Source organism: Zingiber officinale, chromosome 2A (genome assembly GCF_018446385.1).
Source record: "Zingiber officinale cultivar Zhangliang chromosome 2A, Zo_v1.1, whole genome shotgun sequence".
NCBI lineage: Eukaryota > Viridiplantae > Streptophyta > Magnoliopsida > Zingiberales > Zingiberaceae > Zingiber > Zingiber officinale.
The window spans coordinates 165,068,001-165,082,015 of record NC_055988.1 but is presented as its reverse complement, the minus strand read 5'-3'; the positions used below and the strand labels follow the sequence as shown (position 1 = coordinate 165,082,015).

At 38.2% G+C, this 14,015-nt stretch overlaps 1 protein-coding gene across 1 annotated transcript; it reads left to right on the top strand.

The window, feature by feature from the left end:
- The first annotated feature begins 4,547 nt into the window (after positions 1–4,547).
- LOC122044212 (MADS-box transcription factor 56-like) lies at positions 4,548–10,387 on the top strand. The gene is made up of 2 exons (XM_042604740.1): positions 4,548–4,614; positions 9,507–10,387. The coding sequence occupies exons 1-2, from the start codon at positions 4,548–4,550 to the stop codon at positions 10,385–10,387; spliced, it is 948 nt and encodes a 315-aa protein (XP_042460674.1).
- The last annotated feature ends 3,628 nt before the right edge of the window (positions 10,388–14,015 follow it).

Sequence of the window (14,015 nt, the reverse complement as noted above, 5' to 3'; positions counted from 1 at the left end):
GACTTGAGTTAGACTCAAGTGAGGATTAATGAGACATTCATTAAATTTCAAAATTCAATGATACATTTGATTCAATTTTCGAAATTGAAATGAGGAGTTATTTGAAATGAGGAGTTACAAGTGTGTGGTCCTTAATGGAGTGTAAATGCTCATTAAGGCTATTAATGTTAATTAAGTGTTTTCATTGGATGAAAATACTTAAGTGTTTTTCTCTTCATTTTGGCTTAACTCTTCATTCTCATTGCTCCTCTCCTCTTGGCTGAAATCCACTCTATAGATTGCTAGCACAACCTTTCTCCATCTTGTGAGTTTGTGAGACAAACGAACGCTTGTTCGTGTGGATACCGTAGAGGCGCGAATGCGAGATCGTGCTGTGATCTGAGCTGTCGGGAGTCTGTGAGCACTCTACAAAGGTATAATCTCTCATGTTATCCTATGTAAAGTTAGTATATTTTTCTTCTCCCTTTACATGGATTTTCTGGAGGAAATAGGTTTTTTCCGCTGCGCGTTTGCGTGTTTAGCAACCTATTTCCTTACATTCTTTTCCTCCAAGCTCTGACCACCAAGAGAAGATGGGGCGCCGACCCTAGAGGGAAGAAAAGGGAAGAAGAAAAGAAGCGGGGTGCCGACCCTAGAGGAAGGAAAAGAAAAATTGGGTGTCGGCCTTAAGGGAAAGGAGAGGGTTTTTAGTTGTGGAGAAAAACTTATCACTTCTTAATTGAATTATTAATTTTTGTGGCACAACCTCCTCTCCTTTTATAACCCTTTGCCCCAGATAAAAAAGGAGAAAAAGTAATAGATTTCTGTTTAGAAAAAATCTCTAGAAAAAATTAACATAATTTTTTTTAGAAAATTTTTTTAAGAAAGAATTAGTATAATTCTTTTTAGAAAATTTCTAAGAAAGAATCAACATAATTCTTTTTATAAAAATCTCTAGGAAAAAATTAGCATAATTCTTTTTATAAAAATTTCTTTAAAAAGAATTAATATAATTCTTTTTAGAAAATTTCTAAGAAAGAATCAACGTAATTCTTTTTAGAAAAATCTCTAATTCTGTTGAGAAAAAATCCCCCCCCCTTTTTTTTTTTTCTTTTCTTTTGGTTTGGTCGGCCCCTTGCTTGGGCACAAGCAAGGCTTGGCCGGCCCCTTTCTTGGGTAGGAAGCAAGGCTTGGCAAGCCCCTTGCTTGGGCACCATGCCAGGATGTGGCCGGCCCCTTTCTTGGATAGGAAGCAAAACCAAATCGGGTGAATGCGAGATTTTATAGAGGCTACATCAGGGATCGAGAGGAATAATTGGTTTTTGCCTCCTGATGGACTTGAGCTTCCTGTGTTCGACCCAAACACCCAACTCAAGTTCATCAATAATAACTCATACCACTAAAGAGTTATTATTGAACTACCGCACCAATCCCATATTATAATATGGGCTCCTACTTATCATGAGTGCATTAGTCTCCCTGTGTTTAAGATATCGTATGTCCGTTAATTAAATGAGTTATTGACAACTCACTTAATTAACATCTTGCTCCAAGAGTAGTACTACTCAACCTTATTATCATATCGGACTAAGTCCACCTGCAGGGTTTACATGATAATTCTTATGAGCTCCTAAAGGGGACATCATCAACCTAGATTACTAGGACAGAATTTCCTTTTATAATTAACAACACCCCATATAAATAATATTATTTTCTAACTTATCGGGCCTATTAATTTAATTGAATAAATCTCACTCTTTGATAAATTAAAGAAATAAATACTAAGTATATGTGTTTATTATTATATCAAGATTAAGAGTACGCACATCCATAAAAACAGAGGTTTTATTTTTTTATGCAGTCAGTATAAAAAAAACAACCTCAAATGGTCTGCTTAATACACACATAGTGTACTAGTGTAATTTTATAGTCAAGATAAACTAATACCAAATTACACTACAATCATTCCAATGGTTTGTCCCAATCCATCTTGGCTACTATTTATAATTTATAAGGAACTGATAACATGATCTTCTGTGTGACGCCACACACCATGTTATCTACAATATAAATTAAATGGACAACTGCATTAACATGCAAAATTTGACCAGAGTGATTCTCATTTCAAAATATAAATATTCATACAAAAGGCTAAGCTCTTAGTATACATCCTAACATGTCAAACATATGCATTCACCAAATATGCAGCAAATAAAGCGCAGCAAACACAAGCAATAAATGCAATCATGCATATGATGCCAATGACATGTCCTGGTCACCTCTGACGTCAGTCAGCCATCTCACACACGATGGTGAGACCGAGTGGGTAGGGCTATGACAACTGTGCAATCTACCATCACTGCTCTTGATGAGTGACTGAGTGGACATGATGCTATCGAAGTACACCAATCCTCCTACCCCAAATCATAAGTGAGGGAGTCCAATGCTCTCATCTCCCTGAGACAGTCCAGAGGAGGGATCCCTGTCGGCTACCACGCTGCATCACCACTGCCCATGAGCGGACCAGCGGAGCCTAACAGAGCAACCTGCTACAACACACCCTGTTTGAATAAAAACCACTAACCCATGAGTGGTTGTGTGTGCAGATCCATGTAACTAGCGATGTGCTCAATAATAATGGAGTCGACAATCACTCAACATGCAATCATGCAAGATGGTGCATGACACTAAGCATGAAAATCCTGACCATATCTACCTCCATAAAACATGTACCAAAAATAAATAGATCAAATAAACAGATCTAGGTACACGGGTCAGATATGGTAAATGTCTAGTCCGGTGTATCATAAAGCATGGTATGTCACTACCTCTATGACCATAAATAATCATGATAATAAACAAAACGGTATAAAACATAAATGCAAACAGATAAAAGCATGCAACAGGTATCATGTAGTGACATACCAAAGCAAAGATAAACATAATTATTACTAGAGGCTATAACCTACTACGCATATCAACATGACATTATCAAAAGAGATAAGTCACGGTACCCATCTCAAAAAGTGGAGATCATCTCTGAAATAGGCCCCACGTCGAGAGGCTCGTCTCGAATGAAAGCCCTGTAACAACATATATATATAATTAAGCCCTGCTCATAGATATCCAATAGCTTAATCAAAAGTCCTATTAACCAAGAAATCCTAATTTTATTTGTTGATCTCGGTTAATTAAATAAATCGGATCTAATCCGAAGCTTAGATTAAATCCATTACTCGGATCTAACCCAAAACCTAGATTAATTCTAAACAACCACCAAATTCAACTTAAACAAGAATCACTTTTCTATCTTCTTACCTTATCACAAGATTTCCTCTGTAGACTGACTGCCAAGAGGTGTGACGACCGGAAATATGTTAGGGATTTGTGGCTGAAGCTACAATGAAGTTGTTGCCCTTACATTCCACATCCCAATCATCATGAATCTCCTAATTTATCTCCAATTGATCACTGTTAAAAATTCCAGTTTCACAGAATACAACTACCCTTGCTGGAAACTACTTACCCTACTATAATACCTTCTCGTTCACTCACGACTAGGGAGAGCGACTGTTGAAAATGCTAGCCGAGTGTTACTGCTGCCACAATTTCATTGCCGACACTGTAAAGAAGCTAATCTTTATACCCGTAGATTTCCTCCAATATGGCAGCGAAGCAGCAGAGTACTCCCTTGTGATCAATGGAGAGGGAGCTCACTGCTTCTTCAATCACAATCAGTGAATGGACCCATTTAACGCCAACATCATCAATCAGCCAAACCATCCCTAAAATGCACACCAAACCACAACGTAGCTTACCTTAATTTGATTGCTCGCGGAAAACAGAGGACAGGGGGGTGAGGTATCAGTGTTGGTTGCCCACGACAGCGTCAACTGTAGATCGACAATAGTCGGCTGGATCGGCAGTGGGTGCCGTCGAGATGCCCCTCAGATGTTGCTCAGTGGCGATCAGGCGTCGGCCATGGTGCTCGGCAGCAGCACGAAGAGAAGGGAGGACCGACAAATCAAAACTAGGGCAGAGGAGACGAAACTTAGTTGCTCCAGCGATGATAGACGCAACCTCGCAGCGGCAGCAACGGATCAAATCTAGGGCACAATGTAGCCACAGAGATGACACTGAGGAAGGAGAAGGGGCAGTAGCGCGACGCAAAGAGGAGGAGAAGAGGGGAAGGGGCGCTGCGACACCGATGACAGATCGGGAGAGGAGGAGGGGCGTCGCCATCGGGTGTGGGGAAGCCGAAGGGATCGGGGAAGAGGAGAAGAGAGGAGAAGGGGAAGAGTTGGGTTCGGCGAGGGGTGAAATAGGGCACGACGACTAAGGAAGAGGAAAACAAAAAGAAAGATTTAAAGAAATCTAACTTTTCCTCATTTAAATGGGATAGCTTAAACAGGCTTTCCCCTAGCCCCAATATTTATCCCCGTAACGTACACCATACGACCTCCGAAAAATTCTCAGAAATTTCTAAAAATTCATAAAAATCCCCTTATGGTTATTCGTCCTTTTTTGATATTTTACAACACTACTTAACATTACTTTGTCTCTGCTCTATGTGGTCTTCAATGATAGAAGTGTTAGGAAATGTACATGATGAAGCTTCTTATTCTGTGAATAAAGGTATTGTCATAGGTTTAATTGAGAAGATAGAGAGTTATCATTTTACTTTTGTGTTACATTTGATGAAGTATATATTGAAAATTACAAATGAGTTATCACTTTCCCTACAACAAGGGGATTAAAATATTGTTTATGTCATGTCCTTGGTTAGAAATGTAAAATGTCGACTACAAGACTTCAGGGAAGATGGATGACAGATAATTTTGGAACAAGTTAACACATTTTGTGAATTGAATATAATTCCAATACTTGATAGGACAATATGCTAACTCGTGGTCATGGCAGGTGTAGAGGGCAACTCATCACCAATTTTCATCATTATCATGTGGAGATTTTTTTATTCGGTATTATTTCTAAAAATTTAATATTACTTTGTTAAAGAGATTTCATTGATTATTAATGCTATCATGATTGCAAATTTCAATTCTAGGTTGTTGATTTAATTATACAAGAGATGAATAATCATTTTTCATAAGTTAGTATGGAATTACTTGGTTGCCTATCATGTTTTTCATCCAAGAAATTCTTTCTCGTAGTTTGATGTTTACAAACTCATGTATCTTGCTGATTTTTATCCCGAAGACTTCTTTGGTACTGATTATTTATTTTTGAAATAATAACTTATGAGTTACTTTTATAATTTGTGTGATAATCCTCACTTTTCTTCAATTGACGACTTGACAATTCTTGCTCAGAAATTAGTTGAGACTGAAAAACATTTAGTTTTTTCATTGGTTTATCATATGATAGAGTTGGTATTAGTTTTACCAGTTGCAACTACTTCCGTTGAACGAGTTTTTTTTTATAATAAAGATTGTAAAGACTGATTTACGTAATAGAATGAGAGATGAATGATAGTCTAGTTATATACATTGAAAAGGATATTTTTTTCTACAATTGAAAATGAGCAAATATTTTAATATTTTCAACAAATACAGTCTTGTAGAATCCAATTGTCTCCTTTTGTACTGACTTGTCAGTCGTCGTAGACTTCTGTACCAACCTAGAAATGAAGTTTACATATGGAAGAAAGGTAGACTTCTGTAACCTTTGAGATATCAAGGCCTAAAAGTTTAGTGGGGAAACACTTGACAGGAATTTAAATATGTGACGCATGATGATTACCATTTGTTCTTTTTTTTTTACTTTGTTTTGCTAATAGGAATGATGACTATCATCTTGTATTATCTATTAGAACTATTATCTTGATAGTGATTAACCTACAGAAAATTCCCAGTAAATTTTATGCTAATATTAATGTTTCGATTTCAAATATATGCATCTTCTATAAACTATGATACTTTATTAGTTATTTTTCATATATTAATACTTCTTAAAAAAATCTATGGCTATGCAGTTAGACCCGACCCCGGGCCGGGTCTGGCCCGGACCCGGCCCGGGCCTGGCCCGGACCCGGCCCGGGCCCGTAACCGGGTCAACGGGCCGGTTGCCCGTTGACCTGGAACCGGCCCGGCAAGTTGCCGGCGCCGGTTAACCGGCGGGTTGAACCGGCAGTTCAGCCGCAAATTTTTTTTTTTTTTTAAACAGCTTGAACCGCCGGTTAACCGGCGGTTCGTAGCCGTTGGAACCGCCGATTAACCGGCGGTTCGTAGCCGTTGGGAGGGTTTTTTAGGTATTTTTTTCAACGATTAGGATCATTTGACCATTTTTTGATCAATGGCTATGATTTAGTGTCCGTTACCATCAAAACTCTATAAATAGAGAGCTCATTTCATCATTTTTCACACACATCTTCTCTACTCTTAATCTCATTTTTGTATTCTCTAATCTCTACGCACTTTCGTTTTCAATTACAATGGAAAGAGGCCGCGGAGGTGCATCATCTCGAGCTCGGAAGGGAAAGCAAATTATGAATCCGCGGGAGGAGGACCCCAACATTCAATCTACCGATGATGAGATCGAGCATCTTCCGAATCCGACACCCGAAACACAAGGAAGTACCGATGCAATTACTTCTAAGGTTCGGGAACTTCCTCCTCTAAAGTCTTCTAATTTTACTAAACATTTTGAGAATGTCACTCTTCCGTCGGGAGAAATGCGTGCAAAATGTAAACACTGCAATGCTTCCTACAAATTCCAAGCCGGCGGCGGCTATGGGTCGTTGAAACGACATGTAGAAACGAAGCACCCGACGGAATATGGACTCGACCGTTCTCAAACACAATTATCAAGATTTTCTTCAACTAGCGGTAGTACCGATTCCGGTTTATTTTTATATTCGGATAATAAATTAAGAGAATCATTAGCTAAATTTGTTTCCGTAGAACATCTTTCTTTTAGTTTTGGATCTAAATGCACATTTGAAGATTTTTGTAAAGAATCTCTTAATCCACGTGCTAAACGTGTTCCTAGGACTACACTTACTCGTACAATTAAAAAATTAGTAAAACAAGGAAAAAAGAATTTAATTGATGAATTTAGTAAATTAGATAATAAAGTTTCTTTATGTTCCGATATTTGGAGTGATCATTGGCAAACACATTCGTATATGGGTGTGACTTGTCATTGGATCGATAACTCTTGGAACCTCCAAAAAAGATTATTAGCTTATAGAGTTTTTGATGAATCACATAATGCTCATAATATCGCACAATTATTATGTTTAATTTTAGAAGAATATGGTTTAACTCATAAAATATTTTCAATATCATTAGATAATGCTAGTTCTAATACCGCTTGTATAGATGATCTAAAATTTATTTGTCAACCTATTATTGGAGGTTTATTTTTTCATATTCGTTGTGTATGCCATGTTTTAAATTTATGCGTTCAAGATGGTTTAAAAATTTTAGAAAGTTATATTAAACCAATTAGAATTGCAATTTCTTATTTATGGTCTCATCCATCTATAATGAAACAATGGGGTAGGTTTTGTAAAATTAATGGAATGAGACCTAAAAATTTCCACGTGATGTACCAACACGTTGGAATTCAACATACCAATTATTACAAGATTCATTTCAATATAAAGAATTATTATGTTCATTTTTTGCACAAAACACTAATACTAATATATATTTATTTTCACAACAATGGAATATTTGTAGTAGTATTTGTGAAATTTTAAAAGTATTTAATGATGCAACCGAACAACTTTCCGGTGTTTATTATCCCACTGCTCAATTAATTTTAGAAAATTTTTCTAATATAGTATTAGTTTTAAATGAACATATTAATAATGAATCTTTATCTCCTTGCATCTTAGCTATGAAAACTAAATGGAAAAAATATTTTTATTTAATTCCTTAAATTTATTTAATTGCATTTGCTTTAGATCCTAGATTTAAATTAGAAGTTTTACAAGAAATGTTAACTTTATATTATGATGCTTTAATTCCAATTAAAGATTCTTCTTCCCCTGATCCAGCTAATATTATATATAATGTTAGAATTTATTTATATGATATTTATAATCAATATTATGCAAAATATGGAACACAAATTAATATTTCTGAAATTCAACAAACTACTAGTAGTGATTTAAAACTTACAAAAGCACAACTCTTATTAAAAGAACGGACAAAACGTCCACGGGGATCCTCAAGTTCCACACAGGAACTTGAGAATTATTTTACGACTTCTTTTGATTTTAATGAAGCAGATAGCGAAAACTTCGATATCTTAAAGTGGTGGTCACAGAAGGCTCAAAGCTTTCCCGTTCTCTCCGTGATCGCAAAAGAAATTTTAGCTTGTCCAGTGTCAACTGTTGCTGTGGAGCACACGTTCAGTGCCGGGGGCAACATATTAGATGAACGACGATCAACTTTGTCTCCCGACTCCTTGGAAGCCCAAGCATTACTGGACGATTGGACCAGAGCGGAGAAAAGAATCCAAGGAATGCAACTTTCAGATGACGAAGTTGAAGATTTTGATACTGAAGGAACAAATATGACAGGAACAGGAAATGAAAGTGAATGAAAATGTAAAAGGATAAAAAATGTAAAAGAACTACGTGGGCTTTGATTCCCCTAAAGGGATACGTAGACAACTTAAATAAGTGCAAGCCCTTTGTTTAATAAATTTTAATTTCTAATTTTTAATGTTTAATGTTTAATTTTTAATTTTTTTAACATATTAATCTTGAACCGTGACGAACCGTGAACCGAACCGTGAACCGGTGGTTCTGAACCGTGAACCGTAACCGTCTTGGGCGGTTAAGGTTAAGGGTCGACCTGCCTGGAACCGTCAAACCGGCGGTTCCGAACCGTCGAACCGTCGATTCCGAACCATGGTCAGGTCTATATGCAGTACAACATACCACTCAAAACAAAAGCAGTTGTTGATGTAAAATTTTTATTTATTAAATATTTTTATTTATTCGTAAAAAAATATCTATACAATTCAGTTCCTCAGTTTTTTTTTTTTCGATTCTGCCACGGTAAATAATACCTTGGCTTACGTATCAATTATGCATGTTAGTCAAACTTTTTTAATCATATAATGTATTTAATAAAAATAAAACGATAATCATGACACCCTTTTGATTTTTGTGATAATATTATACCATTATAACATGGAATAATATCTAAATTCATGATTTCAAATAATACCTTGGCTTACGTATCAATCACACATGTTAGTCAATTTAGAAAGAAATATACGTCGATCGCTTTGAACATGCCATGAAAATCGAATACTGATTTGCTATTCTCTTCGTTATCAGATTGAAAAACACAAATATGCCAAGAAAATATTTCAAGGAAGCAGTAATAAATTCCTTTTCACGGAAGCAAATCATGATTTATAGATATAATTCCTGATTCAATGGGATTTGCCATGATTGATTTCAATTATAATCTCTTTCCGACATAATTTGTTCACCAAACGATTTCAAACTTATCCTGCTTATAAATTATATACATATCGCTTAGTTATTGCTTCAATTATCATATTTCTGGATCAATTAATCGGTGATGTCGGGAAGACGGCCCAGTTGGTACGAATCGCAAACGACTCCACGCGGCACGCCACCTTCAAGAAGAGGAAGAACGGCTTGCTGAAGAAGGTTAGCGAGCTCGCTACCCTCTGCAATGTCAGCACCTGCATGATCATCTACAGTCCCGAGGAGGCCGCGATGCAGCCCGAGGCATGGCCCTCTCCGCCAGAGGCCGCGCGCATCGTAGTGCAGTTCCGGAATATCCCGTTGGTAGAACAGCGGCAGAAGATGCTCAGCCAGGAGAGCTTCCTCCGCCAGCGCATCGCCAAGCTCGAGGACCAACTTCGACGGGCGGAGCGCAAGAACTGCGAGCTCTCCGTGAGCCTGCTGGCGAACGAGGCACTAGCCAGCGGCAGATTGCCGGTCGTCGGCATAGATGATGCCGCGGCCGTCGCCCGGGCGGCGGACTCGATGTTGGAGGTGCGAGAGCGGATTAACAAGGAGGCGGCATGGCAGGCCCTGTCGTCAGCAACCGCGCCCGTAGTCGATCCGTTGGATATTGCCATGGAGTCGGTGCAGGCGAGCACGTGGCTCGACAGCAATTGTGCTTTCGGTAAGGAACTAATTATGCCGATGCCTTACACCAACCATGTAGGAGATGCATGGACCAAAGTGCAGGCGGACTCGAAGTTGAAGGAGGTTCGAGATAGGATTTACAAGGAGGCGGCACGGCGGGCCCTGTCTTCGGCGACCGCGCCCGTAGTCAAGTCGTTGGATATAGCTATGGAGTACCGGTGCAGGCGAGCACGTGGCTCGACAGCAATGGTGCTTTCGGTAAGGAACTTATTATGCCGATGCTTTACACCAACCATGTAGGAGACGCATGGATCAAAGTGCAGGCAGACCCGAAGTTGAAGGAGGTGCGAGAGCGGATTAACAAGGAGGCGGCACTGTAGGCCCTGTCTTCGATGACTGCGCCGTAGTCGAGCCGTTGGATATAGCCATGGAGTCAGTGCAAGCGAGCACATGGCTCGACAGCAATTGTGATTTTCACAAGGAACTAATTATGCCGATGCCTTACACCAACCATGTAGGAGATGCATGGACCAAAGTGTCGGTGGACTCAAAGTTGAAGGAGGTGCGAGAGAAGATTTACAAGGAGGCGGCACGGCGGGCCCTATCTTTGGCGACCGCGCCCGTAGTCGAGCCGTTGGATATAGAGTCGGTGCAAGCGAGCACGTGGCTCGACAACAATTGTGCTTTAGGCAAGGAACTAATTATACCGACGCCTTCCATCAATGCGCAACAACTGGTTCCATTGTCTTACGATGTCGATCATGGCAACAAGGCTAACTGGCAAATGGAGAACATTGACGCTATTGGTGGGGAAGATATCTTTCCGGTTACTTTCGCCCACCATGCCAACAACTCTTGGCTAGACGAGAATTATGACATAAATGGCGAACAAGTGTTGCAAATGCCTTACGTCGACGAAAACGGGAACATAACCGAGGATCAGATGCAGATAGTGCCATACGCCGACCGTGTTCCGACACATGGCTTCATTCTAACTTTCCCATGATCTAGAATTATTGTTAATTATTTTTGAGTTTGTTTATTTTTAATTATTATCTGCAAATAATAACTACTTCGTTTACTGTTTGTCCTATTTGGAGATTTGTCAAGCTTGAAATTTGTAGACCACTATTGGTACATATTACGCTCCTCGGAATATCAAGTTAGAATAAATGATAGAAAAAAAAATAAGAGTAGTTTTTATGAAACGAGAGAAAACAACTCTTCTCATGGATTCTGATAAAAATTTCCATGGAAAATATTATATTGAGAGAAACTCTTCTCCTAGATGTTTCAACTACTTTTAACAGATGTCGCCATCGCATCTCTATGCAAGACTCAGGCTATAACCTCTTGAAGCTTGAAATTGTGGGCTTGTTGGTCTCCTAAGATCATGGCCTTCTATGAGTTCTTCGCTTGCCAATCTCACTCCTCCAGTCCAGTGTCAGTCTAGTCTCTCCTCCACTTGATTTTTTGCTATGCACTATGTCTGGTTGTTCCATATCCTCTAGCATAGTTTAGCTACACATCTGGGACTTACTTGCTACTCCCTTGATTTAGTTTGTTTCCTTGCTTAGATACAAAGGTTTGTAGAAATTTTTTGATCCGTAAAATTTTACAAAAATTAGACTTGCCTTATGGCTATACTCCCTGACGGACACAAGTTCACGGGTAGCACATTCAATGAGCTCGTATTATTATCAAGTATAAATAACAAAGTTAGAAATCAAATTCAAGAACCGGAAGATCCCCATACCTTTTATCTAAACCAGACAGCACTGGCCTAAAGGCCCTAAACCATTCTTATGTTTGTTCGTGTGCATAAAATTCTTGTTATTATGGTTGAAATTTTTTAGTGCTCCTTCATTTTTATTTATCTCTACCGTCCTCATTGGTGAAATTTTTTAGTGTTCCTTGCTTTTCTAGTTTCTTTTAAGATTTTTGTTTACTTGAGTTTAGTAGTTGATTGTGTATGCTTTCCAACTAATCATAGAATGTTAATTATTCTTTATGAACATGTCATTGCGACTACTTTGGTTATTTTTATTGTTAGTAAACTAACAATTCTGATTATGACTATCCTTGCAATGGGGATCTTGGGGTTCTATGGCAGCTTTTGGGTTATGGGTGACAGTGTTTGTGTCGATTATTTTAGGTAGCCTCTGGTGCATATAATAATATTAAGACCCTTGCCTATAGCAACAGTTAAATTTGTCTATTGACACTTAGCTTTTTCCACAGGAGTCACATTTATGCTCGGTCATAATTGAATTGCTCTCCTTATTACCACAATATATTCTATACACTGTACTAGTTGCTACTTAGGATGGCTCGGGTCTTCTTCAGCCTCAATGTTTCTTTTACTTCCAGTGATTTTCTTATTCACTTTCTGAAGAGTAATATAAATGACTACAAGTTTGGCAATTCTTCAAAGGAAACTAGGCAAAATCAGAGTCAGGCAGGCTTTTCCATGGGGGAGGCTTCTCCTTCTTCACTTGGGAGTAATGCTTTTCATTCTACGTTTAACATGCTACCTCATCATAGGCCGGGCTTTCTTTCAACTAGTGGAACTGATGAACTCACCTCGGAAGATGAAGTTGCTCGATTGTTGAAATTCATAGATCACTATTCAGCTCTAGGTTTCACGGGCTATGAGAATGTAGATTTCACTCAACTCAAGGGAGAGTATAGAAAGAAGGTGTTAACTGCAATCCGATAATCACTATTTTCTTCTTACCCAGTCTGACTCAAGTGCATTTACTATCTTATTATTAGTGCTAAAAATGTCTACAAGTTGATTCACTGTAATTCTTAAATCAAAATTGCCATGTGAAGGTAGCTAGCTAGGTGAAGTACAAAACGAAAGCTGAGGCAGTTGTGGAGCTCTTGGCTTAGGGAAAAGAGATCAATATTATATGCTTTAGTATGCGATGGCGACATCTGTTAAAAATAGTTGAAACGTTTAGGAGAAGAGTTTCTCTCAGTATAATATTTTACATGGAAATTTTTATCAGAATCCATTCTTTTAGCATTCCAAGAAAAAAGCAAAAACACTACAAAAATAAGATGCTAATTTACTACTCACTGTATTTTGTGGAATGTATTATAGAGATGAAACAGATAAATACTAAGGCATATAATGTAGATTTCTTTTCCCTAAGCCAAGAGCTCGACAACTGCCTCACTGTATTTTGTGGAATGTATTATAGAGATGAAACACAAAGACCAAGAGTCATGACTCTTAGTATTATATGGAGGTATAAAGCTTCTAATAATGTGGCCGACCACATTAAGTGAATGCATCTTCTTCTTCCTCTCATCTTTTCTCCTTCTCCTCCATTGCCGAGACCACTCAAGGGTGCTAGCACACTCTAAGTGGTTTTTCTCCATCTATTGTCCGTGTGGATACGTGTAGAGGAGTGTACACTTGACACTCTACGAGATCCGGCAACCGTTTAGACGAACGAGATAAGCGAAGGGCATCGCTACAAGGGTAACGCTTTTTCATGTAGATATAAGGTAGATCTAGTGTAGACAAACATGTACAAGAATAATTTTTGTTTTATCTATCTTCGCACGGATCCGTGGCAAGAGCTTCGAGGTTTCCGCAACGCAAAAAGCGATTTTTACGGTTCGAAAGTTCTAACAAATATATGTTCTTCCTTTTGATAAAGTTTCCATTTCGTAGGAACCTGTATTTTGAATGATGCTCTATATATTAATGAACACATATTTTTGACTTATTGTACAGACTAAAGTTTTACATTTATATATAATTTTGATTCTCTGAATTTGAGGACATCAAGATTTACTATTACGATTTTTCATAGGTATTTATAAATGTGATATAAGACTCAATTTTGAGTTATAAGATATTTATAAATGTGATGTAAGACTCAATTTTGAATCATAAGGTTGACTAATGATT